This window comes from Mus caroli, chromosome 17 (genome assembly GCF_900094665.2).
Source record: "Mus caroli chromosome 17, CAROLI_EIJ_v1.1, whole genome shotgun sequence".
Classification (NCBI taxonomy): domain Eukaryota; kingdom Metazoa; phylum Chordata; class Mammalia; order Rodentia; family Muridae; genus Mus; species Mus caroli.
In genome coordinates, this window is record NC_034586.1 from 52,889,406 (window position 1) to 52,916,587 (window position 27,182).

The window sequence follows — 27,182 nt, forward strand, 5'->3', positions numbered from 1 at the left end:
CACCATGTAGTTGCTGGGAATTGAACTCATGACCTTTGGAAGAGCAGCCAGTGCTCTTAACTGCTGAGCCATCTCTCCAGCCCCTCACCTTGACTTTTAATGTTAATTATCTTTGTTACATGCATTTTTGCGACATGGTCTTTGTAGCCCATGCTAGGGATGGATTTCGACCCCTGATCCTCCTAGCTCTACTTTCCAAGTGCCTGAGTGCCAGGAGGGTGTCAGGAGGCTAATGGCCATCTGGGAAATCTTTCCTTACCATTAGAAATCCCTGTTTTCCCAGCTCTTGGAGGTGAGAGGTGAGGGCCTGGAGACCTTTGGGGCTCACGGAAAGATACTTGAAACATCTTTGGAGGGACAAGTTGTACATAGCCCCACAAATGGTCTGGGGGTAGTACAATACCTGTTAGCCCAGAACTAGCAAGATGGAGAGGCAAGAGGCTCTGGAGTTCTAAGTCATCTTCAGCTACAGAGCAAGTTGGAAGCTAGCCTGGGCTATGTGAGACTCTTTTCAAAAACAAACACAGTTAAACAAAAATTGGAAGTCTTTCTGCTAAGGACCTCCAAAACCAATGTCCTTCACTCAGCCTCTGATGCCTTACTTGTTCCAGTCCAGGTGCCTCCTCCTGCCTTTCCCTCTAAGCCTTCTTTATACCTCATGTGTCCTTGGCGTCCCCAGCCGGAAGTGCCTCTTTCCCAGCCCCCACGTGGCCACTGGTCACTTCTGACCTCGTGACTTGTGGTTGTACCTGGAATTGTCCTCTATGTTCATTATTTTCTTCTCCGTTATTTTCTAGATCAGGATTTGCTTTCCGAGAGATGGCAAATGCTGGAGGGGAGGGTGTGCCTCACAAGCAGTTGGGCCCCCTAACTCTGGTTTCTCTATCCACTAGATATTGCACAGATGCCCAGCGCCGGCCAAGTGTCCGCCAAGAATGGTTAGATCGGAGCAGGCCGCAGGGGTGGAGGGGGCAGGGAGGCCCTGCACGCCTGGACAGCTTGCTGACGGTAGGGTGGGGGTGGGGAAACCAGGCAGGAAAAGAAGCCCTGCGGATGGGTAGCATGAGAGACTACCTGTAGTGTTCTGTTACTCAATGAGCTCAGACCAGACATGGGGTGCAGGGTATCTGGTGGGGAGGCACCCCTCAAGTTCCCCTAGGGTATATGAATATAGATTCAGGGTTGCTTAGATTAAGAGGTCAAAGTTTGTCCAGCTGAGAAGGAATAGACATGTAGTGTGGTCAGAAGCCTCAGGGTGGTGGTGGTGGTGTCCCTTTCTCCTCTCCCAGGAATGCTATGAGGTTTACATGGTGGGGGAACTGGGCCTTCTTGGTAAAGTGAGCTTAGCCGGCAGGGAAAGTCCGTGGCCCGTTGGGCGGAGCCGGGGGGTGGGGTAGATCTTCAGTGTTGAGGACGCCCCACTTACTTTCTCGCTTCCCGCCACAGCGCCAGCCAATCAGGAATCAAGAGCCCTCCCCACCCAATTGGGGTGGAAGTCTCCCGCAGCAGCCTGTGCACACTAATAAAAACGCCCTGAGTTTTCGCGGGAAAAAAGTCCTAGCAGCTGGAAGGAACCCGCGCTCTAGTGCTCACTTGGGTCTTCCGCCACTCACGCGGCTCCTTTCTGGGTCACCCAGCCGCAGAGCCCTAACCCAGAACCAGGCGTTCCAAGGGAGAGGAGAGTGCGGATCGCCGCCGTGAGAGAGGTGAGTGGAAGAGCACGCTCTATGCACACAGTGGCACGCGGGGCACCACGCAAAACTGAAAGGAACCCTATTCACAACAAGGCTGCGGGGGCTTGCTTCAGGGGATCCGATGGGTGTCTTTTACACGTAGCCCTCTTACTGGTCAGGCGCACTACGTTGACGGCCCGGGTCGTGGGGGGGGGAGCTTTGCAAAACTTTCCCGCGCGTGGGGTGAGATCTGCAGAGGGCCATTGCCCACCCGTGGGTTCCACACCTCGTGTAAGAGGAATCCGAGTTGTGTCCTCCACGCTGAGCCTCCCTCCGGCCCTGCGCGCACGGTTAGACCCGAAAACTTGGCAGAAGTTTCCCGCGCGTGGCTCCGGGCAGTGCACAGCCACTGCGCATGCGTGGTTCTGCATCCCTTGAGGGGCAACCTGAGGGGCATCCTCCACGCTGCACCTGTGTTTTTACTCTCCTGGGTGCCGCTAAAGTTCGTGGGAAACGCGTGGGGTCCGGCGGGGAAGTGCACGCGGTTCCACGCCTAGGAGCGGACACTCCCCGAGATTCAATTGTCGCGCCCGAGTCGGGTTTCGCGCGCCCAGGCGTCTCCGAGGTCATCTCGGCCAATCGCATGCGAGGAGGGCGGGGCACGTAGCCCGGGAGGAGCCAATCAGCAGCGAGCTCTCCGGGAAGGGCGGTACTTAAACGGCGGGGCTCCAGGGGTCTGGCCTGGGCGGCGGCGGCGGATGTGGGCGTGGGCTCTGTGCCTCCCGGGTCTTTAAAGCGCCTTTCCGGGAGGCCAGGGTCTGTGTCCTGAGGGGAAGTTAGGGCAGCCAGCTGTGGGTGGGGTTCAGGTGAGTTTGTGGCCACAAGCGCGCGCTAACGGGTGGCCCAGCCGGGACTGCCAGTTGCCATGGCCACGGCGGGGGGGGTGATTCTTGCTCTAAGCACGCGCGCGGGAGGCACGGGTCCGGAACTCTGGGGGAGTCCTGAGTGGTGTGTGTGCGCGCGCGCGGGGGCCCCTGCCTTCTGTGACCGAGTTCTCCTTCCCGGGACTTGAGGTTCCAGTCCGCTTCGGAGTTGGCGAGTTCCCGTTACTGGAACTACGCGGAATGAATGAATGAATGAATGAGTAGCTGCTGGCACTTTTCAGCCCGACCAGGGTCTTTATCCCGCCATGGACATTTTTTCCCTTTTCCCTCATTGGAAACGTGGTGGATGGATGATCTTGGATCACCCAGGGTGTTTTGGCAGTTCACACTCAAGTGTCCCCACTCGCCGGTTATTAAAACATTAAGTGCCTAATTTATGCCACCTGGTCCTCCCAAGGTGGGGTCTTGCCCTATGTAGGAGGCCAGGACTACAGGAGATTTATCGTGGGAGTTGCTTCCTTTGCTCCATCCGATGTAACGAGGGCGAGGGTACTCTACTTCCCCTCCTCCTTCCTGGCAGGCCCCACTGACTGGGGGGGTCTCCCTCTGTCTCTGTCTCTCTCTCTCCAGTACATCGGCATCATGTGGATCCAGGTTCGAACTATGGATGGGAAGGAGACCCACACCGTGAACTCTCTGTCCAGGTTGACCAAGGTGCAGGAGCTGAGGAAAAAGATTGAGGAAGTGTTTCACGTGGAACCCCAACTGCAGAGACTCTTTTACAGGGGCAAACAGGTAAGGGGGCCACTGGCGCCTTTCCATTCATCCACCCTCTGAGCTTTGTTCCAAGCACTCTTGCCTCTCAAAGCCACCAAGCAGTAGGCCCGCGCCCCGCCCCCCCAAGTCGCCAGTCGGTGGTCCCCGTCCCCCGTCCCGGAAGGAGATGCCTCAGATGCTGGGGAGGAGGAGGGGGCGAACAAAGGCAGGCCTCCTCAGCAGCTGACCAGCTGGCCTCGTGCTTTGAAGCCTGGTACTCTTTATTATCTTTTAAACTCTCTCCTCAACGTTATCTTTCTTGAGGAGAAAGTGTGAAGTGGCCATAGAGGGCCCCAAGGTAGTTTCTGCTTAGAATGTGTGTAACAGTCTTCACGTGTAGGCAGTAAGAGGAGACCAGGTTTTACTTCTGAGATCCACCCTGATTGCCTGCAGCTTGTTCCCATAAGACAGCAACACACACACCCCTCCCCCGAGGACCCACTTCATTTGCAGAACGTTGATTTTGACTGGGCTTGTGGGGAAAACAGGGCCAGTGGCCCTTCTTGGTGCCTAATCCCTTGTTACACCTCTCCAGGCATCTTTGCAGCCCAGTTGCCCGCACTTGGGGCATCTTATCCTTGTCCTCCAGCTGGGCTACCTTTTATTGGTGTCTTGAGGTACTGAGATTGCCTGTGCTAGCATTGGGGTCTCTGGGGTGGGGCAAGTGCCTGTGAGGCCCATTTGGCGCTGAGTACACTGCCACTAGCAGAGAAGGGGCCAAAGTCGACTTGCCAGGTTTTTGTGGCCTGTACTCACCTTTGTGGTTGTGGTTGGGCAGGGCACTGCTGCCCTCTGGTGTCCAGGTCCAAGGGTTTGGTTTTGGACCCTCTCCCTGGCCCCAGGAGGGGCTGGCTGTGACTGCCGGCTCTCCTGGATGGGAGTGGGGATATTGTTCAGCTGGGTGGTGTGTGGATGCCGTATTCAATTGCCCTCTGTGGAAACTCATTTCCTTTCATACCCAGTGTGTTTCCTGGGAACTGTTTGTAGTGGGTCAAGTTCACAGAACATGGAAGAGGTATAAGTGACCATACCTACTGCAGAGACTCAGCCTTTAACTCCTGGTTTTTAACTGGCTGCCTATGTCTTCTATCAGGTCACTGGGCTCACTTTCTTCTGGGACCATCAAAGGTGGGAATGCTTGTCCAGGTTCTCCCTGAACAGTGGTGGTGGTTTATTGAGAGACAGGGTTTCAAGTAGCCTAGGCTGGCCTTGAACTTAGATCTGCCTGCCTCTCTGCCTAAAGGAATGAGCAGTGTGCCCAGCCTCACTGTTAACAGTTTAACCTGTAGCAAACCTGCAGCACACGTTACTACCTGGTCCCTCTCCCTACCTCTCTCCATACTGTAGCACTGTTGGCTTTGTCAAGGGTTAGGGCTTGGCTTCTGGTCTCTTCCCCAGCTGCTGGGGCTACTAGGACACAGCAGGTTGGTCATGGGGAGGGAGCAAGGGGCTGGAAGGTAGGGGATAAGCAGAGAGCTAGGGGAAGCCTTCTTCTGTGGTGGTTGATAGGAACAGATGAACAAGTAGTCCATTCTTGAGAAAGTTTTACATGGATCATGGTTCATGACTCGTTGGCTTTCTCCTTTTCTCTTGTGGCCCAGATGCCTCCATCCATTGAGAACTGAAAGGGGCTAGCTGGTGTCTGGAGTTGGTGTGCTGGCCCCTCCTTGCCTGTGAGCAGGGTGGCCTGTGTGGGAGGGGGCTCTGAGCAGCCTCCCTGCTAGGGCAGATGTGTCTGGTAGACCCATGTTATCTTGAGACTGCCTGTGAAAAGAGCCGTAGTCGTCAATGTGCTCAGTATGCTCAGGCTTTAATGTTGCTAAGTTCTTTGTCCCCCTGGTCATGGGCAGCTTAACCTTTCGTGTCCCAAATGACAAGCATGGCTGACTGGTGGCTGCTGCACATGGTGATGTGTTATGAGTTGAGCAGGACCTGGCTTGATGGCGTCACCAGATTATCAACCCAGGGTCCCCCCCCACCCCCAGGGTGATGTACACTCAGGGTGTTCTGTTTCTATGTCAGGATTCCCTGCTGTTAAGACAGTCTCTAGAAATCACCCAGGAGCCCCTTGGAATCCTTCCCTTTCAACTTTTCCTTAGCTGGTCTCATTGATGATCGCATGAGCCATGCTGACAGTATTGGTTAAATGCTTGAGGACCCTGGAAATACCCTGGAAAAACCATACCTTTAGTTCCAGCACTGGGTCTGTCTCCTCTACCTGTGGAGTTCAGGGTTAGCTGGGCTACAGGTAACTTGGTCACCCTCCTCCCTCCCTCCCCCAATGTGTCAGGAACAAAGTGGTTGGACCAAGGCCTGCCTATCAGGCTGTTCAGGAGGCTGAGACTGGGTTGCAGGTTCAAGGTCAGTCTAGTCTGAAAATGTTAGTTGTTGATTTTTTTTAGAACTTCCTTGTTACTGTGTGTGTGTGCACCTCCATGTGCATGGGGGTCAGAGGACAGTGTTGAAAGTTGGTGCTTCCTTTCACTGTGGACTCACAGGGCAAGAGCTCTTACTGCTGAGCCATCTCACCAGCTTTTACTTATCTAGATAAAGGTCCCGTGTAGCCCAAGCTGTAGGCATTCTCTGTGTAGCCAAGGATAACCCTGAGCTTGTTTCTCCTTGAGATGGAATGACAGGTTTGTGTAGTGCTGGGGATGGAGCCCAGGGTCTTCTGCACATTAGTGTGTGCGCAGCCCCTGCCCTGGGGTTTTAGTCTCAGTCTTAGAAGTTAGCCAGGAGTTGAGACTGAGTCCTGGATTTAGCTGTTGCTGGACTCAGCTGTTGTTGAGGTCATTGAGTGGGAGTTGAGCATTTAGGTTCTTAGACTGTCCTGTCCTCTTGTGATAGATGGTCCCAGGGGTGACCAGAGCCTGGGCTCACATGGTTTCCTGAATTTCCTAACCAGCCATTTGGTAAGTGGGATGTAGGTGGGGGGTACTACACCCACCCCTAGTCCTAGTCACATGCCATTGCAGGCTTCCACCTGCCTTCCCGGGGGCCCTTCCGGGGTAGTTCTAGAAGCAGCAGCCAGAAGCCGTCCAACCGGCCTTGTGAGTTAGAGCTCTAGTTAGAACTGCTGGCTGAGTCTGCTCAGAGCCTGTTCCAGCCGCATCCTGCCCTGCGTGTTGAGTGGGGGCTGCCCTTTGCATCCCAGGCTGTGACCATGGTTGGGACAGCTTGGTGGGCTCCTTGGGGGGCAGGGAGGCTTTTGTGGTTTGATTGCCTCCTCTTCTGGCCCTACCTCCTAGTGGTGCCAGCACTGACCACCAGTCCTTGGGCCCAGTAACTACCACATTTTGCTTTGTATTTGAGAACTTTGGCATGTGTGTGTGTCTGTCATATGCATAGGCATTGTATGTATAGTGTGTGTCTGTCATATGCATAGGCATTGTATGTGTATGGCTGTCAGATGTCCTTGGTTACTTTCTTAGCTGTGCTCCTGTTTATGACTAACGTTTCGCTGTGTGGATGGCACACAACAGTGTCTGTTCATCTGCAGAAAGACTTGGTTTTACTGTGGTCACTGTCTCATGTGTTTTCTCTCTGCCCCCTTCCATCTTGGGATCCCCAAGTCTGGCCTATGGTGCAGAGTCTCTGTGTTGGGTGACAGGTGTTGTGGAATGTGGGTCCTGACCTCCAATGTAAGCGTGCATCAGAGCTGTCATGGACTGCTGACTGCTTTGTCTCCCAAGCTGTTCCTACATGCAGAGTTCCTGAAGAGAGACCCAGTCTCATTCCTGAAGAGCCTTGTTCCCTTAGACGGGTTGCCATCCCTCCCTTCCCCCAGTCCTATTTGCACACCAGGACTCTTATTCCTGAAGTCCCAGTCCCCCACATTGGTCCTCAGGCTTGGTCAGGTCTGTTCTTGGTTACCATAGGTTATGTGGGCCTGCAAACCTTTCTTTCATATGCCCTCCCAATTAGTTTCCAGGGGTGGGGGCGTCATTCACTGTAACCCTAAAACCTCTGTGGGTACTGATAGTGCTCTCTGCATGGCTTCTCAAGAGCAGCTGTGAGTGCCCAGGCCTGGAACAGAGCTTTGTCTGGCCTCTGTATTCCCATCTACCCCTTCCCCATGCTAGGCCTCTGAGGAAGACGGTCTGTTATGGATTTCCCCACAGATGGAGGACGGCCACACACTCTTTGATTATGATGTGCGCCTCAATGACACAATCCAGCTGCTTGTGCGCCAGAGTCTGGCACTGCCTCTCAGTACAAAAGAACGGGACTCGGAGCTCTCAGACTCGGACTCTGGCTATGGTGTGGGTCACAGTGAATCAGACAAGTCGTCCACGCATGGTGAAGGGGCAGCTGAAGCGGATGACAAGACTGTGTGGGAGGACACGGACCTGGGGCTGTACAAGGTGAGGTTCTCTGTGGCTGGGTGCAGATGTGACGGTGGCATTCTGGGTTTGTTCCCAACCCAGACTTATCCTTTGCCAACCCTGGCAGTGCCTGCCCATCTCTGTACTGACAACTGCACAGGGTCTCTTGGGACTGACTCCTTGGTGACTGCACTACCTGCAGGTGTTCCCTCTACAGTTGAAACTTCTGTATTTTTGTCAAACTGGAGGTTGAGCCTCCCTGAGAAACCTAGCAGATGTGGTTGAAGCTGAAGAGTGAGTGCCCCATGAGACAGAGCCATGTCTGTCCTCTGTGACCACATCACTTATTTTTTTTTCAAAGATTTATTGTTATACATAAGTACACTGTAGCTGTCTTCAGACACACCAGAAGAGGGTGTCAGATCCTATTACAGATGGTTGTGAGCCACCATGTGGTTGGGAATTGAACTCAGGACCTCTGGAAGAGCAGCCAGTGTTCTTAACCTCTGAGCCATCTCTCCAGCCCCCCTTTTTTGTTTTTTGTTTTGTTTTGTTTTGTTTTTTGAGACAGGGTTTCTCTGTGTAGTCCTGGCTGCTCTGGAACTCACTTTGTAGACCAGGCTGGCCTCGAACTCGGAAATCGCCTGCCTCTGCCTTCCAAGTGCTGGGATTAAAGGCGTGCACCACCACTGCTCAGCTGACCACATCACTCTTGATCTGTGCGCTGTATCATCTGCTTTGTGGCAGTATAGGTTCTCACCCAAGGATCTAGGGTTACGTGGGAGGTTCCAATATGGAGTGTATGGAGGCCTGGGATGTGGCTCAGCAACTGGACCTAGTGTCACATGTGGTCACTACTTATTTGCTGTCAGTAAACCTCTATGGAGATAGTCACAGCCATCCGAGCAGAGGTCTCCTGCAGAAGGTGTTTGTTGAGCTGTTTGTATAGAATAGTCCAGTCTCATCCAGTGTCCATAGTGCTGAGCTTTGCTGCCAGGTAGGACATGGTGGCTCACACCCAACATCCCCTTACTCTGGAGGCTGAGGCCGCATGCTTGAGTGTGTAAGGCCAACCTGGGCTACAGAGTGAGACTTGGAGGCATAGCTGGGCACAGGCACACTTGCCTGGCATATGTGGCCCTGGGTCTGCTCTGCTGCTGGGTCTCCTGAGCCGCCTCTTCCCGTAGGTCAATGAGTATGTGGACGTGCGTGACAATATCTTCGGTGCATGGTTTGAGGCCCAGGTGGTCCAGGTACAGAAGAAAGCCCTATCTGAGGACGAGCCCTGTAGCTCCAGTGCCGTTAAGACCTCGGAGGATGACATCATGTACCATGTCAAGTATGATGAGTGAGTGCCATCAGTCCTGCCCTGTCCTCCCCAAGTCACTGCTGCTGGGGATCTGGGAGGCTGCCCTTGTCCCACCCTCATTGCCCTGTTTAGACAAAGGGCCCTTCTTCCCTAGGCTTCCTAGTGCTAGGAGCCCAGCCATGCGCTGCCCTGCCTTGATCTGTTCCTGTTCAGTCTGTGTGTGTGAAGCTCTCTTGAGTGTCTTCCTCGGTCTCAACCTTCACAGAGTTCCCATAGGTGCAGGAGGCCCCTGCCCTTATGGCTTTGCTGGACTCTGCTTCCCTCTTCTGGTCATATGCTGGGGTTTTGGCCTCAGCTCTTTACTGTCCATGGCCTAGATGGCCTGGATGGCTCACCTGCCTGCCTATGATGGTTCCGTCCATATAGTAGATGGCACAGATCCCAGTAGCATAAATTGACATCTAGTTAGAGATTTCCATGTTCCAGCTCTGTGGCCCCCTGCTTATTGTTGTTGTTGTTTTTTTTTTTTTTTTTGGTTTTTCGAGACAGGGTTTCTCTGTGTAGCCCTGGCTGTCCTGGAACTCACTTTGTAGACCAGGCTGGCCTCGAACTCAGAAATCCGCCTGCCTCTGCCTCCTGAGTGCTGGGATTAAAGGCGTGCGCCACCACGCCCGGCTCTGCTTATTGTTGTTAATAAAGCTTTATTTAAAGAGTCATTTTGTGTGGAAGTGCTTGGCAGAGGGTGCTTGCTGAGCAGAGTTCTGTGATGGACCTGAAGTGAGGGAGTACTCTGGAGTAGTCAGCTCTGCTCTGTCTGCCTCCACAGATGTGGATGTGGAGAAACCGTTCCCTTTGTCTTTGAACAATTTCCTAAAGTCTGCTTCCCCAGGCCAACTGTTCTAGGCTGCCCTGACTTTGTGTTCATGGGCATATGGCCACCTCACCATAGTGTTTGCTATTGTCTGTGCTACTTTGTCACTTCTCTCATGAGAACCCAAAGCTGTCCTTACTCCCATTGGGTGCACTGAGCTGCCAAAGCCTTCCTTTCAAGTTGCTGTCTCCCTTGGTGCTGGGATGGGGAAGATACATTTGTCCACGTTCCACATACCTAGACCACGAGCATAGACACTGTGGTCCCCCGGAACATGGCTCCCCATGCTATCACATCTCTGTCCCTATGAAGGGACTGCATGTGTTAGCCTGGTAGGTCTGAGGTTGGGCCTTTGCTTGCAGCTATCCAGAGCATGGAGTGGACATTGTCAAAGCCAAGAATGTCCGTGCTCGTGCTCGAACTGTGATCCCATGGGAGAACCTGGAGGTGGGTCAGGTGGTCATGGCCAACTATAACGTGGACTACCCCAGGAAACGTGGCTTCTGGTATGATGTTGAGATCTGTAGGAAGCGCCAAACCAGGACGGCACGTGAGCTATACGGCAACATCAGGCTCTTGTGAGTGACCTGCTTGGACAGGGACCCTGATAGCCTCTCTCATCCTTCCACTGAGCCCTCTTTGGCCTAGTCTCCCTTCAAGGCCTCCAGATTTGGCTTTCTGGATGCTTCTGTTTGTTCATGTTGTCCCATGCTGTGGGAAGGTGTGGGCTTGAGTGGTTCTGGAGGCCTGCCAGCCTACACATAGTAGCCTTGTATATGCACAGCAGGCCAAGGGCAATTGCCTCCTTTGGAGGGTACCATACCTTGTTGTCTTGCCCAGGGTGTCTTCAAACACCTGCCTCAGTGGGTGGTAAGGGTACTTGCTGTGCAAATATGAGGACCAGAGTTCAAATCCCCAATACCCACATAAAAGCCACTTGCAGAAGCTTGCACTGCTAGGGACATGGGAGGCAGGGGCAGAATTCCTGGATGTCCAGGGGCAGTTAGCTTGCCAGATGTAGGCAGAAATTGAGGCTAGACAGCTGAAGGGTGCTGTCTGTAGCACAGGACTGCCCAGATGATTTAATCCACACGTGTAGAAACCAAAGGGTAAGAATCAACCTGGGTGAAGAAGCCCAGGCTCAGCCCCATAGTGTGCTAAGGTTTTGGGATGTTCTGCAGGAATGACTCTCAGCTCAATAACTGTCGGATTGTGTTTGTGGATGAAGTCTTGATGATTGAGCTCCCTAACGAGAGGAAGCCTTTGATCGCTAGCCCCTCGCAACGTGAGTCTTGGTCGGGCCCTGAGTGCGCCTGGGTGGGGGTGGCAATCCCAGGTGGCATGGTGGCCTGTTGCAGCCCCTCCTGCCCTCCGGAACACAGGGAAGAGCGGCCCATCCTGCCGGTTCTGCAAGGATGATGAAAACAAACCATGTCGAAAGTGTGCCTGCCACGTGTGTGGTGGGCGAGAGGCTCCTGAGAAACAGCTGTTGTGTGATGAGTGTGACATGGCCTTCCACCTGTACTGCCTGAAGCCACCGCTCACCTCTGTCCCCCCTGAGCCGGAGTGGTGAGTGGCATGCCTCTGGGGTTACCTAGCAGGTCTAGAAGGGAATGGAAGACAGGCTGGGAGGTGGCTCAGCCTTGATGCACAATTCTGTCCTGAGTTCAAATCCCAGCGCTCACATCAAAAGCTGGGCTGTTAACATGGCCCTGTGAGCCCAGTGCTGGGGGAGCAATGATAGGAGTTTGGCTAGGACCTTCTGACTGTCAGCTTGACTGTAGGCTCAGTGAGAGGAAGCTGTATCAGTGTTAAGGGAGTTTGGCTTGTGTCCCTCAGGTCTGCCACTATGTGCCCCACTCCACTGTGCAGCTGTGCACTTGGGGAGCTTTGTGGTTCCCTTCTGCACAAGGGGGCTGCTTTTGAGCTGTCTGACCCTATGCAGACGGGAAACCTGAGACTCTGCCAGAGAAGGAAGGGTATTGTCATATGACGCATGCTCTTTCTTTCCCTTACAGAACACTGGGATTTGTTCATTTTTAAAGACAGGATTTCTCTGTGTAGCCCTGGCTGTCCTGGAACTCACTGGCCTTGAACTCAAAAGAGACTCACCTGTCAGCCTCCCCAGTGCTGAGATTGAAGGCATATGCCACCACTGCCCAACCTTTTTAGTTTGACTTTTAAAATTTTTATTTAATTTTTATTTCATGTGCATTGGTATTTTGCCTGTATGAGGGTGTCAGATCCTCTGGAACTTTTGAGCTGCCATATGGATTCTGGGAATTGAATCCCAGTCCTCTGGAATAACAGCCAGTGCTCTTAACTGCTAAGCCATCTCTCCAGCCTTAAAATTTGTTTTTATTTTTAAATTATACTTAACGCATGTACAAGCGAAGTAGCAGGGTACCCTCGGAGGTCAGAGATGCCACATCACCTGGAGCTAGAGTAACAGGTGACTGTGATGCCAATGATGCACGTGCTGGGACCGAACCCCAGGCCTCTGCAGAAGCAGCCAGTGTTGGCGAGCACTGCTCCAGCTCTGTTCTTGTCGACTTGCTGGAAATAGAGGCATGAGCAACTCTACTTGGCTTTGAAGTTTATTTCTTATGAAGTAAAGGGAGGCATAGGAGGTGGGGCTTTAGCTCCCTCCATCCCACTCAGGACAGGGTTTCTCTACGTAGCCCTGGCTGTCCTGGAACTCACTCTGTAGACCAGGCTGACGTTGAATTTAGAGATCTACCTGCCTCTGCCTGCTGAGTGCTGGGATAAAAGGCATACACCACCATGGGTCAAAGGTTCTTAAAAAAACCTTTTTTTTTTTTTTTTTTAATCTTTGTTTTGTTTTGTGTTTGGGTGTGTGGACAGCTTTGTTAGTTCTCTGTACCATGTAGGTCCTGGGGATTGAACTCAAATCCTCAAGCTTGGTGGCAAGGTACTACCTGCTGAGCCCTCTCACTAGCCTTCTGCAGACAGGGCTCTTAGTGGAAAGCTAAGAAAACTCATGTCTTTTAGACATTCTATAATGGTAGGGACGGTCCAGGTTGGAGTTTAACCATGTGCCTCTGAGTGCACATGGCTGCACATGGATAGATGGTAGAGCACATCATAGCTGCCCAGGGACCCACACTTTGGATTGGACTAAGTAAGCTCTCGTGACCTTGGTTCTGAACGGCCATGTGGGCTGTGTGGCTTCTCTCTTTGGCCTGTCTGCAGTGTCTGGGGGAAGGACACTATCCACCATGCACTTTGGGCACCAGGCTACATGCAGTTGACATTCTTGTCTTCCTAGGTACTGCCCTAGCTGCCGCACTGACTCAAGTGAGGTGGTACAAGCAGGGGAGAAGCTGAAGGAGAGCAAGAAGAAGGCGAAAATGGCATCAGCCACTTCCTCCTCCCGGCGGGACTGGGGCAAGGTGAGACACACATCCCTTCTTGTCCCTGTCCCTGTTCCTGTTCCCCACTCCCCATTTCTCACATAGCCCTTTCCACATGGCAGGGCATGGCATGTGTGGGCCGCACCACAGAGTGTACCATTGTGCCCGCCAACCACTTCGGGCCCATCCCTGGTGTCCCTGTGGGCACCATGTGGCGCTTCAGAGTCCAGGTATGCTGTTCCTGCAGGGTTCCAGACATTACTGAGTTATGTCTCAAGTGTGGCGGGGCAGGGAACGATTGCTGAGTGGGCTCAGGGAGTTCAGGTGGGTACCTGCTTGGAGAAGGGTGCCAGGTTGCAGCATGACCCTAGACTTGTCACAGCTAGCTCCTTTATGGTGGCTATACTCAGCCATTGTGCCAGTGTGCTCTTGTTAGGGACTCATCCTGGGGTATGTAGAGGGTTACAGTCCCCAGGAAATGGAGTGGGTATCTTGTTGATATTCACAGGTCAGTGAGTCCGGTGTGCATCGGCCTCATGTGGCAGGCATCCATGGCCGGAGCAACGACGGTGCCTACTCATTGGTCCTGGCTGGTGGCTATGAGGATGATGTGGTGAGCACTGCGCCCCTTTAACACTTGCCTCTCTCATGTTGCCCACCATGACTGATGGATGGATCAGGAGTCGAGGCTGGCTTTGGGTAGCCTGTCAGGGTTCTTTTCTGTGTCATTCTGCCCAGTCTCCACACTGGTACCCACCCTCAGCGCTGGCTAGAGGTGCCAGGTCACACTCTCAACCTGTTTCAGTCACTCCTGTCAGACCTAATAGTGTCCCCAGACAACAAGAACAGAGACGCTTGTGGTTCATTTCTGCCAGAGAAAGAGATGCCACAAGGTGTAACCTAAAGCACAAAAATAAGCCTTGATTTTATAAGGAAAAACGGCACTGAGGATGCCACAGCTAAGTATGGTAGGATGGGGTGGCAGGAGCTGGCCTGGTGTCATGGTCAGGGCCGCCGTGTGGGGGTGTGATGGCTGCTTAATTAGAAGGGAAGATGGGAAGTCACAGGGTGGAGCAGGCATTCTGCGCCCATGGTTGGGGTGGTTCAACCCTCCCTTCTCAGCAAAGGAGGCATCCCAAGTTCAGTAGCAAGACATGTCAGGTGCCACTGTCTCTACATCCACCTCTAGAACCTCCTGTTTTCCCTATGCTGAGGCTCTGTCTCATCAGGCACTCCTGACACACATCGCCCTCGCTCTGTGGGTTTGACAACTGGGGACTCTAGGGCATGGGGCCCTGTGCTGTATTCCTGAGTCTGGCTCATGTCACTGAGCATGTACCTTCCAGTCCCCTCCATGTTAGAACAGGACTCTGCCATTTCGAAGAGTGGCACTTGTTAAGGGGACACAGGGTAGCTACATGGCTCCTCTGGGCGTCCATATACCACCGCTCCCTCAGTCTCACTGCCTCCTTGGGGTTCACACTCTTGTCCTTACCTAATGTGTCAAGGCTTACTCACCCTTATGCTGAGAGCTCATACAGCCATTCTTCTCCATTGCAGGACAATGGCAATTACTTCACATATACAGGGAGTGGTGGCCGAGACCTGTCTGGCAACAAGCGTACAGCAGGCCAGTCCTCTGACCAGAAGCTCACTAATAACAATAGGTCTGTGGAAAGAAAGCATGGTCCCTGTGCCATGGGTGTGACTGCTCTTGTGTGGCAGAGGGTGAGGGGACATAGGTTCCTATTAACTCTTGCCCAGAGATCTAAGTTTGAGTTTTGAGACAGTCTCACTATGCGTATCAGGCTGGCTTGGACCTCAGAGATCCTGTATGGGTGTTTTGTCAAGATGTCTGAACACCACTTGTGTCTAGTATCAGGCCACAAGAGGGCATCAGGTCCCGTAGAACTGGAGTTACAGATAGTTGTGAGTTCCCACGCTGGTGCTGGAAATAGAACCTGGGTCCTCTGCAAGGGCAGCTGGTGCTCTAACTGCTGAGCCATCTGTCCAGCCCCAGGAATTTTCTCCAAGTCATATTTCCATAGACAGTGGTGTCTAACACTGGGAAGAGGCTACCCTGCCTAGCCTTGCGCCTGCTCTCTCTCCCTGGGGAGGGCATTGCCAGGAAATCCCTTCCTGGTTGTATACCATTTTTATATCTCTTCTGTTTCCCTCATGGGTAACACTTCCATTCTGCCTGGGGGAGAGGTTCTGGGCAGGGTTCCCTGTGTTCCGGTCTGCAGCAGCCAGGGTGCAGCTCTACATGTGGTTATTGTAATGCATCTTCTAGGGCAGTGTCCAGAGAGCCAGACAGTTGTGAGCTACCATGTAGGTCCTGGGAATTGAACTGGGTCCTTTGAGAGCGACCAGTGCTCTAACCACTGAGCAACCCCTTCAGCCCCTTTGGGAGGCATTTAAATCAGACAGTAGCCTCTGACAGGTCCTGGCCTATGCTAGGGATCTTGTCTTGGTGTCCAGTTGATGATTCCATGGTTCTATGTGCCTTTCTTGTGGAGACATGTAACTTCTCATGCGTGTCCTGTCTCCCCAAAGGGCTTTGGCACTCAATTGCCACTCCCCAATCAATGAGAAAGGTGCGGAGGCTGAAGACTGGCGCCAAGGGAAGCCAGTGCGCGTGGTCCGGAACATGAAGGGCGGGAAACACAGCAAGTACGCACCCGCAGAGGGCAACCGCTACGATGGCATCTACAAGGTGAGCGCACTGAGCACCTGCCCTTGTCTCATGTCCTCATGCCGGTGCCCCGAGACCCCACACCACACTGCATCAGCCACACTGTCCTTTCCACAGGTGGTGAAGTACTGGCCAGAGAGAGGAAAATCTGGTTTCCTCGTGTGGCGTTATCTCCTTCGACGAGATGACACAGAGCCTGAGCCCTGGACCCGGGAGGGCAAGGACCGCACTCGGCAGCTGGGGCTCACTATGCAGGTGTGTGTCTTTGAAGGCCAGGAGTCAAAGGGATTTCCAGCTACCTCCTCTTTGGAGCTTGCTGTCCATCATGGTGCGAGCTGGGATTGAGGGTGCTTGCTCTGCTTCCAGGTTCCAGGCTCTCCAAGGTTTCTGTTGCCTCCAGAAGGCTGAGGCAGAAGGGTTGTGAGTTCAAGGCCAGCCTGGGCTATGTAGCAAGACCCTCTCGGCAAAACGAAACTGGGCTTAGGCCTGTGGCTTTGAGCAGAGATTTCCCCTTCTTGAAACTCGTGTTTTCTCTGCAGTACCACATATGTCAGGCAGGGTCAGGGGTTCAAGGCCGGCCTCCACAGTGAAGTTAGAGGCCAGCCTGGACTATACAAGATCCCGTCTTCAGGAAACTGACTAAGTATGGAGAGAGTGATGGCTTAGTAGTTAAGAGCATCGGCTGCTCCTTCGGAGGGTCTTAGTTTGATTCCCAGCACCCCCATGGGCCCACATGGCAGCTCACAATGTCATGAGAGCTACCTCACCTCTCTGCTGCCAGAACAGTAGTCACACTTTCATCCTGTTGGGGACATTTAAGGGCATGCTGGTACGGCCTCAGAGTTTGTGGTCTGCACTGAATGTGTATAGCGGAATATACAGAAACGTGTGGGTGCACACACGTGTGTGAGGAGGCAGGATTGGGGGCTAGGAGAGGGTCAGTGGTAAGACTGCTGAGACTAGCCGGGCGTGGTGTGCACGCCTTTAATCCCAGCACTCAGGAGGCAGAGGCAGGTGGACTTGTGAGTTCGAGGCCAGCTTGGTCTACAGAGTGAGTTCCAGGACAGAGAAATGCTATCTTGAAAAACAAACCAAAAGAAAACAACAAAAAGACTGCTGAGACTAGTTTTTCTTTTTGTGGTTCTTAAAGGTCTCATTCTGTCACTCAGGCTGACCTGTATCTCATATCGGTCCTCTTGCTACAGTCTCCCAGGTCACAGGTGGGGCATCTGGCTTCGTGGACCGGCAGCTAGCCTTGAGGTTGCTATGTAGCTCAGGATGATCTTTGAACTCCTGACCCTCTCTTTACCTCTAGTGAAGGGTGACAGGAATGTGCTGCTAGTTCTGGCTTTATTTAGTTTTGGGTAAGACTCTTCCCACACAGTTCAGGCTGGCCTGAAGGGACTACTGACCCTCAGGAGCTAGGTAGGATGTCTTTGCTGCCACACTTGGCCTCCATGCTTGGGCAGTAAATCCCCTCAAGTGCCCAAGAGCTTGTTGGGTGACTTCAGGATGGGTCGAGTCTTGACTCTACCTCCCACTCCTCCCTGTTCAGTACCCTGAAGGCTACTTGGAGGCCTTGGCTAACAAGGAGAAGAGCAGGAAGCGCCCAGCCAAGGCCTTGGAGCAGGGACCCTCATCTTCCAAGACAGGCAAAAGCAAGCAGAAGTCCACAGGTAGGTGCCTCCATTGGGACTTGCTGCTGCCCTGTACATCCCCCACGTCTGACTCACCAGCACTGCAGCACTCCTCACCGCCTTGTTCTGCCTCCTCCTGACTCCCCACAGGGCCAACCCTCTCCAGCCCCCGTGTCTCTAAGAAGAGCAAGCTGGAGCCGTACACACTCTCAGTGCAGCAGACCAACCTCATCAAAGAGGACAAGGGCAACGCCAAGCTGTGGGATGATGTGCTAAGTTCACTTCAGGATGGGCCGGTGAGCCACTGGGGTCCCATTGCTCCCGTGGGCAAGCTGGGTCAGAGTCTGTCTGTTCTACTGCAGCACACCAGTGTCTCTGTACATGACCCAACACCAAAGCTGTTGGTTTTTAACATGAACTAACTTCTGTCACCCACCATTTCTCTTCGTCAGTGGCTCTGACTCCAAGGACCCCTTGGGAGTGGGATCCTGTAGCTTTGTATTTCTATGCTGGCTCACAGCACCAAGGCTCACCTGTGCTGGAGCGGATATCAGAATACCCCTGTTTGTTTGTTTGTTTGTTTGCTTATTTAATGTAAGTACACTGTAGCTGTCCTCAGATACTCCAGAAGAGGGCATCAGATTTCTTTACAGATGGTTGTGAGCCACCATGTGGTTGCTGGGACTTGAACTCGGGACCTTCGGAAGAGCAGTCGGCACTCTTAACCACTGAGCCATTTCGCTAGCCCCTGTTTTTTTTTTTTTCCCAAGACAGGGTTTCTCTGTGTAGCCCTGGCTGTCCTGGAACTCACTTTGTAGACCAGGCTGGCCTTGAACTCAGAAATCCACCTGCCTCCTGAGCACTGGGATCAAAGGCGTGCACCACCATGCCTGGACAGAATATCCCTTTTCATGCTTGAGGAATATTCCTCTATACACTGCCTTCTCCAGTGGTGGTCCATTCATCCATTGGGCTCATATGGTGTCTTAAGAGTTTTACTGCTGTGAACAGAATTCTACATCTTCAGAAGGCATCTAGGAGAGTGTTTGGCTTCTAGGCAGCTAGGATGAGGGTCTTCAAGCCCATGCCTACACACTGACACACCTACTCCAAAAAGGCTACACTTCCTAATAGTGCCACTCTCAGGGCCAAGCATATTCAAACCACCACCCAAGGGCTGCTGCACCTATTTCCTGTTATGCCATTGTGGCCCTGGAAATGTCCCTTTGCCCCTGCTGTGCTTGACTTAAAGTGTGTCCCCGGAGTGAGAGTCCTGTATCTTGTAACTGCTATGTATGCGTGTTAATGAAGACCTGTACCTGCCTTTAGCAAGGCTGTGACATGAGGCCCTGCCATGATGGCTGCTGTCCTGGGGAAGCCAGCTTCTGGGGCTCATTCAGGGTCAAACTGAATAAAGCCTCTACTTGTTACAGACTGATTCTGGATGATCAGTTCAGACTCTGTATGTGCCTCAGTGCTGAAATCAGAGGTCTGGACTTAGAGGGACTTGAAGAGGCTCAGCCCCTTCCTGCCATTTTCAGTGCCTTGTCTGTGTCTATCTTATACTGCAGTGTGCTCAGTCTTTGCTGAGGGTCAGATGGGTGTGGGAGACCCTTGTCTTGTGGCTGGGGCAAGAGTGATGGAAGTGGGCCCTCTCAATTGCCTTGCAGTATCAGATCTTCCTGAGCAAGGTGAAAGAGGCTTTCCAGTGCATCTGCTGCCAGGAGCTGGTGTTCCGGCCAGTCACCACCGTGTGTCAGCACAACGTCTGTAAGGTGAGGAGGTAGGGGTTAGGGGGTGGGAGCATGGCTTGGAACCGCCCTCTGCACTTTGGGTTTCTTGAGAGTTGCCTCAGCTGTGTCCTTTATAGAGATCCCAGACCCCACAGCCTTCGAGATGTTGCCAGGGGCTACCAAGAGGGAGCTCTGTGTGTGCGTGAGAGGACGGAGTCCTGTGGGGCTACTTTGAGCTGTCCTCTCACCCTGCCTATGTCTCACGCAGGACTGTCTGGACAGGTCCTTCCGGGCCCAGGTGTTCAGCTGCCCAGCCTGTCGCTACGAGCTGGACCACAGCTCCCCAACCCGGGTGAATCAGCCCTTGCAGACCATTCTCAACCAGCTCTTCCCTGGCTATGGCAGCGGCCGGTGATGCTAAGACCCAGGCAGAGGGCTCATGGTTCCAACTTCATAGTGTGTTTAGCTTGAAGGTGTTGTCCTTCACGTCTGTCTGTGGCAACTCTTCCAATCTGGTCACCAGTTAACCAGGCATCTATAGGAATCCCATGTTCTGGCTACCAGTTGGACTTCTGTTTTTCATTCCCCCACCCCCTTTCTGTAACACAGCCTGCGATTTATTGTCCAAGAGAAGGAAAAAAATTTTTTCTTTCTTTTTTTTTTTTTTTGAGATGGGTTTAGAAAGCATTGAGTTTCATACCAGACCTCATGTCATGCTGGTAGTTCTCCCCACAGCAGCTGCCTAGAAACCATCTGCAGCCATCTTTGAAAAGCCCAGACATGTCTTCCTGGCAGCTATCTGTGTGCTTCATTCCAGGGGTAGCCCCTGCAGCTGCCCCTCAGACCTTCATAGATGCCCTGGCCTGCTATTCGCCAACACGATTGCAGAGGGGAGGGCTGTGGCCTCAGGCCAGGGGACCAGCTGGGCTGAAGCTGCATGTGCCTTGCTCTTGTTACTTCTTCACTACCCTCACCACTGAGCATTGGATGTCCACCTTGGAAGCCTGGTTTTCAGAGAGCGCACTGACTAGGTGTCATGGAAGGCTGAGATGTGTTATCAGTTCCATCTCATTTTTAACTCAGCAACTGAGAATTCTGAGGGTTTCTGTATTATGGGTTTTTTTATTTTTATTTTTTAAAGCGAGATAAATGGGTTTCCTCGATGAATTTCTTTTGTAGTTACAGCCTGTACTGAGGAGGATGTTTTCCTTGGTGGGTTTTGTTTCTTTTGTAACTTTACCAAAGTGTGCAGGTGTGTCTCATGGAAACTGAACCATTTACTACAGGCAGACTGGACAGCACAGTTCTAAGGGTTGTGTTTTGTTTTGTGTGGGGTAATTTTTCCTTGTTAGATTGTTAACATATTGCAATAAAATAAAATTCTGGCCGGGCAGTGGTGGTGCACGTCTTTAATCTCAGCACTTGGGAGGCAGAGGCAGGTGGATTTCTGAGTTCGAGGCCAGCACTTAAAGGCAGAAGCAGGTAGATCTCTTGAGTTCATGAAGCTACAAAGAGTTCCAGGATAGCCAGGCCTGTTAACAAGAACCTTGCCTCAAACAAAAACCACTCAAATACAGTGGGGTATGGTTATATTCTCAGCACAAAACATCCAAGGCTGACCTGGAAATCAGATCTGCCAGCCTCTTCCTACTGCTACAACTAAGCATGGACCACCCTATCAAAGATGTCAGAAAATTTATGATTAGAAAATTTATTTCAGAAAGGAGAAGTTTATTTTAGCAAATCATGAATGTGAGTGGGTGCCTGTAAAGGCCACAGGTGTTGGATCCCCTGGGGTTGGAGCTGGAGGTGGTTGTATGCCACTTGACATAGGTGCTGGGATTTGAACTCAGGCCCTCTGGAAGAGCAGTATACAATCTTAACCATTATGCCATCTCTCCAGCTCAAGGCAGGTGTCTATGCCACTGTGTAGACAGAGGAGTCCTGAGAGCAGAGCAAATTTAACAAAATCCACTCCTAAACTAAAAAATCTACCTGTCCTTCACACAGGTCACCTGCTCTGGAAAATATGGTGGCAATGACCACATGGGATTCCGTTTCTGTGCACAGAATAGTACAGACATCCTGAAGGATAGAAAACAATTGCTTCCAGGCACTGAGGGCTAACAGGACTGATAGACGTTGGAGTGTGTTTGTGTGTGCGTGCTTGTATGTGTGCACTTGACAGGTAGACATGTGCCACCTGTGGAGGTCCGAAGGACAAAGGACTCATCCTCCACCCTGTGGGTCACACAAGTCATCTGGCTAGAAGGCAAGTTTACTGAGCTGTTTCACCTGAGAACAGGATCTTATGTAGTAGCCCTGGCTGGCCTCCAGCTCAATGTAACTAAAGATGATGGTGCAGTCCAAATTCTGAGTACAGGGTGACGCGTGGGTGATGGCTGTTCTCTTTACATTGCACAATGAAGAGCAATGGAAACAATTCAAGTCTTGGGATAATTTGTGTAACCTTGGGAGTTAGTGAATTAACAAGAGACTAGGGGGGGTAGAACAAATATCTTGGGTGCACAAAGAACCTGCTCTAAGGAGGGTACTTTCCAGATGTTAGATATTAAAATAGAAGAATTTCTAGTCTACCCCATAAAACAGGAATGTTGTCACCTCTGCTTGCTCAAGTATAGAAGCAGTAATGGTAGTTTGCAAAGCAGGCTCTGTATAAAGGAGCTTGCAGCCAAGCCTAACAACCCAGTGTTGCCCTCTGACCTGTAGAGGTATATACCACACATATATGCAAAATAATAGAAATGTAAGATTATAAATGCATATTGATGGGGATGATATCAGACCTTAACTAAATGCTCTTGAGTGCAGGGTGACTGGTGTGGTGATGCTGTTCCCTTCACATCGCACAATGAAGACAGATGGAAACAATTGTGTGGAGCAGGGGCTTGGACACCTGTAGCTGGAATTTTGGTGCCCAGGCCTCCAATTTGCAATATGCTGAGCTGGAAAGTAGGACCTAGGACATTTTGAGAAGTAGATAATTGAATCCTCTTCCACTGAATTATTGCAACGCTTTCCGTGGGTACAGCTATCAGTTCATGGGGGGGGGGGCGCGTGGACCGAGTCGCGCACGTTTTAGGGAACTCACGAACGTCTAGGGAGGGCAAAATGGAACGCTTTTGAGATCCTCTTTACCCTAGTTCGGCCTTTTGCAAAGCTGGGCTCAAATTCTGACTCCAGATCTAGAACTACTGGGTTTCGAACCACTGTCTCGGACCCAGAGCTGATGTTGTGCAGGAAATCACGTACTCAGCAGCCGCCGGATCACAGGGTGGAGTCTGGAGCAGCAAGACAGCGATTGACATTCAGTCACAACCATTCGGCACCCAGAGGCCGGTACCAAACACCAATCCGCGTTTGTCTCAGTGAAGTCTGAGAACGCGCTTGTCAATCTGCTTGAGCTCGGGGCTATCCTACACTCGACCGCAGCCGTATTGGCTGTGTGCATTTTGACGGGCATGCTTCGTACCCACTGAAAGCTGAGCCGGTCACTAGGCACGTGAGTGGGTGCCGGCACGTCTTCGGGGTTGGGCCAATGAAGGGAAGAAGTCGAGTGCCTGCTCCCGCCCCAGGTCGCGGAGGGCGGGGCCGCTATGTGTTGATGAGGGGTGGGGTGGAGCTGTCAGCCGCCACCAATCAGCGAGCGGGCGTGGGCTGACTGCCCAATGGCGACCGAGTAGGAGCCGTCGCCCCGCCCCTCTGAAGCTTCGCCTCCCCGCCCCGGGCTCTTGCTGAGGGCTCGGCCGCGAGCGAGCGAACCATCGAAGGAGCAAAGAGACCGGGCGAAGCTTGGAGCCCAGTGGCCCGGGCGAGCGAGTGAGGGCCGGCGGGGGCGACGCGAGACGACCGGGCACGCGCCGCTCAGCCTGCTGTCTGCGGTCCGGGCCGCGCGTTGCGCTAGGTGAGTGTGCGATCGGTGGCGGCGCTCAGCAGCTTCCAGGCCCCTTTGGGGGGCCGCGCGGCCGCCATGCCTGCCCCCACGCCGCACCTTGGGCCGCCGCGCGCACTCCAGGCCGAGGCTTTGGCTGCGGCCTACTCGGCTCCTCAGGGCGGCGGAGTACGCCGCGCTTTTGTCCGTTCGGGCGAAGCTGCTGTTTGTTGATCGACAAAACGATTGTGTGCCTGGGAAAGGAGGGTGTGTTTTTTGGGGGTGGGTGGGGGGGTGATGATGGGGCCGGACAAAGGCGGGGCGGGGGCGGGGCGCCGCGTCCCCTTTCCAGGGCACAAAAGATGACAGCGTGGGTGGCCCGGTCCAGCCATCCCTTCAACAACCCCAAATCCTTAAAAATAAAAAACCCACTCCAAGTCCCTGCTCCCCGCCTCTTGCATTTTGGTTCCCTTTGGTTTGGAGCTGTCCCCTCCAAACACTCACCCATCATGGCCTTGCAAACTTGACCCCCGCATGTCCAGAATCTGTAAATCACCATATAATCTGCATTTTAAAAAATGAAAATAAATAGTACACGTATCTGCTATTGCAATGGCAGCCTTTCCACCTCGCTTCTGTTCCCTGGTCTCTTTGCTTTCCAGCTCCCTTCTTTCTGTAAGCCATGAAATGTGCAGTTTTCCGCGTGCACACTAGTCCAGGGCATCCCGGCAGACAGGGAAGCTTGGCAAAGCTGGGGACAGCTGGGGGTGGCTTTCCTACTGCCATATCCTGGGGTCTTTGGGGGGTTCTGTTAGGGGTTTTGGTCAGCCAGCTGAGAGTATAAGGGATTCCAGGTTTGCAGATTTGATGCTGTAACTGGTACGGTTTGGGCATTACGGTTCGGGCATCGCGGATCCTTGTCCCATCTGTCTGAAGGGGGGGGGGCGGGGCGGAGGATGGCATCGCTTTAATAATTAACACCTGGGGAAGTGTCTTGCTGGAGTTGCTAGTTTTTTTCAACTATGGAGAGGATGGATCCAGTATGTTTCAAAAAGCAAAAAGAAAGAGTGTATCTTTTCCTTGTAACCAAGTGGGATTTGCTCAGCCTGCAGCCTGATTCCAGCACCTTCATAGGCGCTCAGGATCTGGGTTGCAGAAGGTTGGGGGGTCCGGGATGTCTCTGTGTCCCATTAGTTGTTTATCTGACAGTCCCCAGGCTGGAGACTGCACTGTTCCCCTAACAGCTCCTGCCTCAAAATGGGTTCATTATGTGGGTCTTCAGGGGCTCCTACCACTACCAGGAAAGGGCTAATCACTCTCTTTAATTCTCCAGTAATTGCTGCCTTCAGAGTCACCAGAAGGGCGTGTCTCCAGACTGGGCCAACCTTTTCTTCTCACCCTGCTCTAGCTGTAGTCAGCTTTCTTCTTCCCCTCCTTTCCCCGCCAAGCCTTGTGGGCACTCTGTATCTAAACTTGTAGGGTCCCTATGCAAGACTCCAGTCAAACTTTTCATCCTCTCCCTAGGAGGGCAGGAAGCCTGACTGTCGTAGGGTGTTTTGATGTTTGGAGTGGAAATGTCCTTGTGCCAGGTGCTCCATGTACCTGTGCATATCCAGGGGCACCTGTGAATGTGTGTGTTCTAAGCTGGGATTGTACAGGTCTGATTGACAAATGATTTTCTAATCCTTTCCTCCCAGGGAGAGGGCTGCTGAGGAGACATCATAGTACACTTTGTATCTGGAGACTCAGTTACAGTCTTGTAGATATTTGTCTGTAGCCTGTCTCCTTCCCTGCCCCAGGGGCCCTTCTGTTTTCCCTGCCTGCCCAGCCCTTACCTAGACTTTCTGCTCTTGCTTCCCACCTCTGCTGGGCCCTGACTCCTTCTCACATTGTCCTGGGAGCCCCAGCATAAGGTAGCCATCTGTCCCTGTGCTACCTGACACCCGTGGGGAGTCAACAAGCTTGTCAGATCACTCCAGGGGCCTGGGGCTCCTTGGGAGTGCTGGGAAGAGGCTGATCTGGCTAGCCCAGTATCCACAAGACAGTGAGGTGCTTGGGTGTTCGAGTGCATGCGTGTGTGCTCACGCTTGTGGTGTAGAGGTGTGGGCTGTGGTGTACTTCCTGATGGTTGTCTCTGGAACTGGAGGTGGGGTGGAGGGTTCAGGGCCTGGTGTCCTTGGGCTTGTCACTTGCTCCAGAAGCAAGCTTTAGAGCCACCAGTCTGCCAAAGCCTCCTGGGAACAGGGGACAGGGAGTAGACTATAGCAGATGGCCTGTCTCTGGAGAGACCTGTCACTGCAGGGCCCATGGGGGGCAGGGAATGGGCTCTACTCACCATCCTTGGAGTTCAGGCTATGGTGGAATTCCAGAGGTCTGGATTGACATCCCTCCCGCAGGCAGGCGCCTTTCCTGCTCTGTCTCTATAGAGTCGGCACCTAGCAAGCTCCTGCCCCCAGGTGGCCTTGAGGATCAAGAGCTAGGGGCCAGTAGTTTGGATGCTTTCTGCTCTGACTAGTGTTCCCACTGGCTCAGTTCACTGTGACTTGGTCACCCCTGGGGTGGGCGTTCGTTGTACTCAATGTGCAGCTGACCCTTACCCACACCTTGCCGGTACCTCACTTTCAGCCCTGTAGCTCCATCTGCCTATGTCCCAGCTACCGCTCCTCACTCTGCTCCCTTCACTCTGCCTTCAGTGACCAGTGGTTCAGTTTGCTCTTGCACCCCACTATTTCCCCCTATGTCCAGTCTAGGCCTGTGCTTGTACAGACAGGATCTGCCTACGACCATCCTTGGCACCATACACCCAGCCTGTGTAGGTCCTATCATGGCTGTCTTGGCTCCGGGGAGGCGGCACTGACACCCCTCCCCATTGCTGTATCCCATCCTGTTGGTTTGATGAACTTGCCTCTTATCTACTTCAGTTGACTCATTTCTTTAATCTTGGCTTTCTCCTACACAATAATGTCCCAAAAGTCATGGGGTGTTCCTGTGCTGGCAGGTTCAGAGAGAGTGACAAGGACTCAGTGACTAGCTAAGCCTTACATTAGTATCCAGTCAGGCAGGTCATGATAGTGAGGCAAAAGGCCTTGGCTCTATCCCAACACCACAAAAACAGTTTCAGACATATGAATTGATTTTTAAAAAAGAAGTCTCAGAGGGTTGAGTTTCTGCTCAGTCCCACTGGGTGTGGTCTGTTCTAGGACCCTCCTGTTGGCTGGATAAGGTGTTTGGGGCTCTGTCATTTTCCTGTCTGCTATTCCCTTTACAGTGGGGATAAGAAAGCATGAGACATCTCTACTCAAAACCATTCCAGAAAAGTAAAGTCTACTAGAAAACGAAGCTCAGGGCTGGGGCTGAGTGGATAGAGTGTATGTCTCAGCCCTGGGTTTCTTCTCCAGCACTGTGTAAACTGTGTGTGGATCCCAGCCCTGTGTCAGGAGGTGGAGGTAGGAGGATGACGAGTTCTAGGCTAGTGTCTATGTATCCAGGGATACATAGACTTTGTCTTGAATCTGCAACAGAACCATGGCTGGGAAGAGGACTCAGCAGATAGGAGCTGCTGCTGCACAAGCACAGACCTGAGTGCAGATGTCTTCACTGACATAAGAGCTGGTCCTAGTCAGGTGTGCTTGCAGCGCCAGCACAGGGACGTGAAGACAGGAGGGTCTCCAGGCTGCCAGTCCAAGTATGGGGAGCTCCTGTCATCATAGACCAGGTAAATAAGATAAGGGTGATGGAGGACACCTGTGTTGACCTAGCCTCCAACACATACTAGAAATGCAGCCATAAAGAAATACGACCAACCTGAGTGGGGGTTTGCATCCCAGCACCAGATGGATGCCTGCAAGGACAGAGCTTCCTAGCTAGGGGTGGGCTGCCCCTCCTCACTATGGGTAGCAATTCCTGAAGAGTTGTGAGCCTCTCAGGAGCCCTGTACATACCTAGCCTCCAGCCTCATGGGATCCCCTCTGCC

The 27,182-nt window shown here is 52.7% G+C and overlaps 2 protein-coding genes across 11 annotated transcripts in view; both read left to right on the forward strand.

The window, feature by feature from the left end:
• The first annotated feature begins 1,576 nt into the window (after window positions 1-1,576).
• Uhrf1 (ubiquitin like with PHD and ring finger domains 1) lies at window positions 1,577-20,703 on the forward strand. 6 transcript variants are annotated; one of them, XM_021149919.2, is made up of 17 exons: window positions 1,577-1,706; window positions 3,188-3,352; window positions 7,495-7,737; window positions 8,886-9,046; window positions 10,241-10,456; window positions 11,060-11,163; window positions 11,237-11,447; window positions 13,168-13,291; window positions 13,375-13,482; window positions 13,761-13,865; window positions 14,813-14,919; window positions 15,809-15,968; window positions 16,065-16,202; window positions 17,503-17,623; window positions 17,735-17,880; window positions 19,255-19,359; window positions 19,586-20,703. In XM_021149919.2, exons 2-17 carry the CDS (start codon window positions 3,200-3,202, stop codon window positions 19,730-19,732), a joined length of 2,349 nt encoding a protein of 782 aa, XP_021005578.1. In that variant the 5' UTR covers window positions 1,577-1,706; window positions 3,188-3,199; the 3' UTR covers window positions 19,733-20,703. The 6 variants fall into 6 exon arrangements, with proteins under 6 accessions (XP_021005578.1, XP_029327563.1, XP_021005580.1 ...); XM_029471703.1 differs by having other exon boundaries at window positions 1,597-1,706; window positions 11,261-11,447; XM_021149921.1 differs by lacking the exon at window positions 1,577-1,706 and adding an exon at window positions 2,370-2,382.
• Window positions 20,704-23,071: 2,368 nt separating this feature from the next.
• Window positions 23,072-27,182, forward strand: part of Kdm4b (lysine demethylase 4B) — a 78,118-nt gene continuing 74,007 nt past the window's right edge. For all 5 annotated transcript variants that reach the window (XM_021186539.2, XM_021186541.2, XM_029471258.1 and 2 more), the window contains exon 1: window positions 23,072-23,242. The gene's annotated coding sequence lies outside the window, so the exon portion shown is untranslated. The remainder of the gene's footprint in view (window positions 23,243-27,182) is intronic.

Coding starts and splice junctions, on each gene's coding strand:
- Uhrf1 (XM_021149919.2), top strand. CDS start 3,200: ATGTGGATCCAGGTTCGAACTATGGATGGGAAGGAGACCCACACCGTG. Junction 7,738..8,885: donor CGGACCTGGGGCTGTACAAG/GTGAGGTTCTCT, acceptor CTCTTCCCGTAG/GTCAATGAGTATGTGGACGT. Junction 11,448..13,167: donor GTCCCCCCTGAGCCGGAGTG/GTGAGTGGCATG, acceptor TTGTCTTCCTAG/GTACTGCCCTAGCTGCCGCA.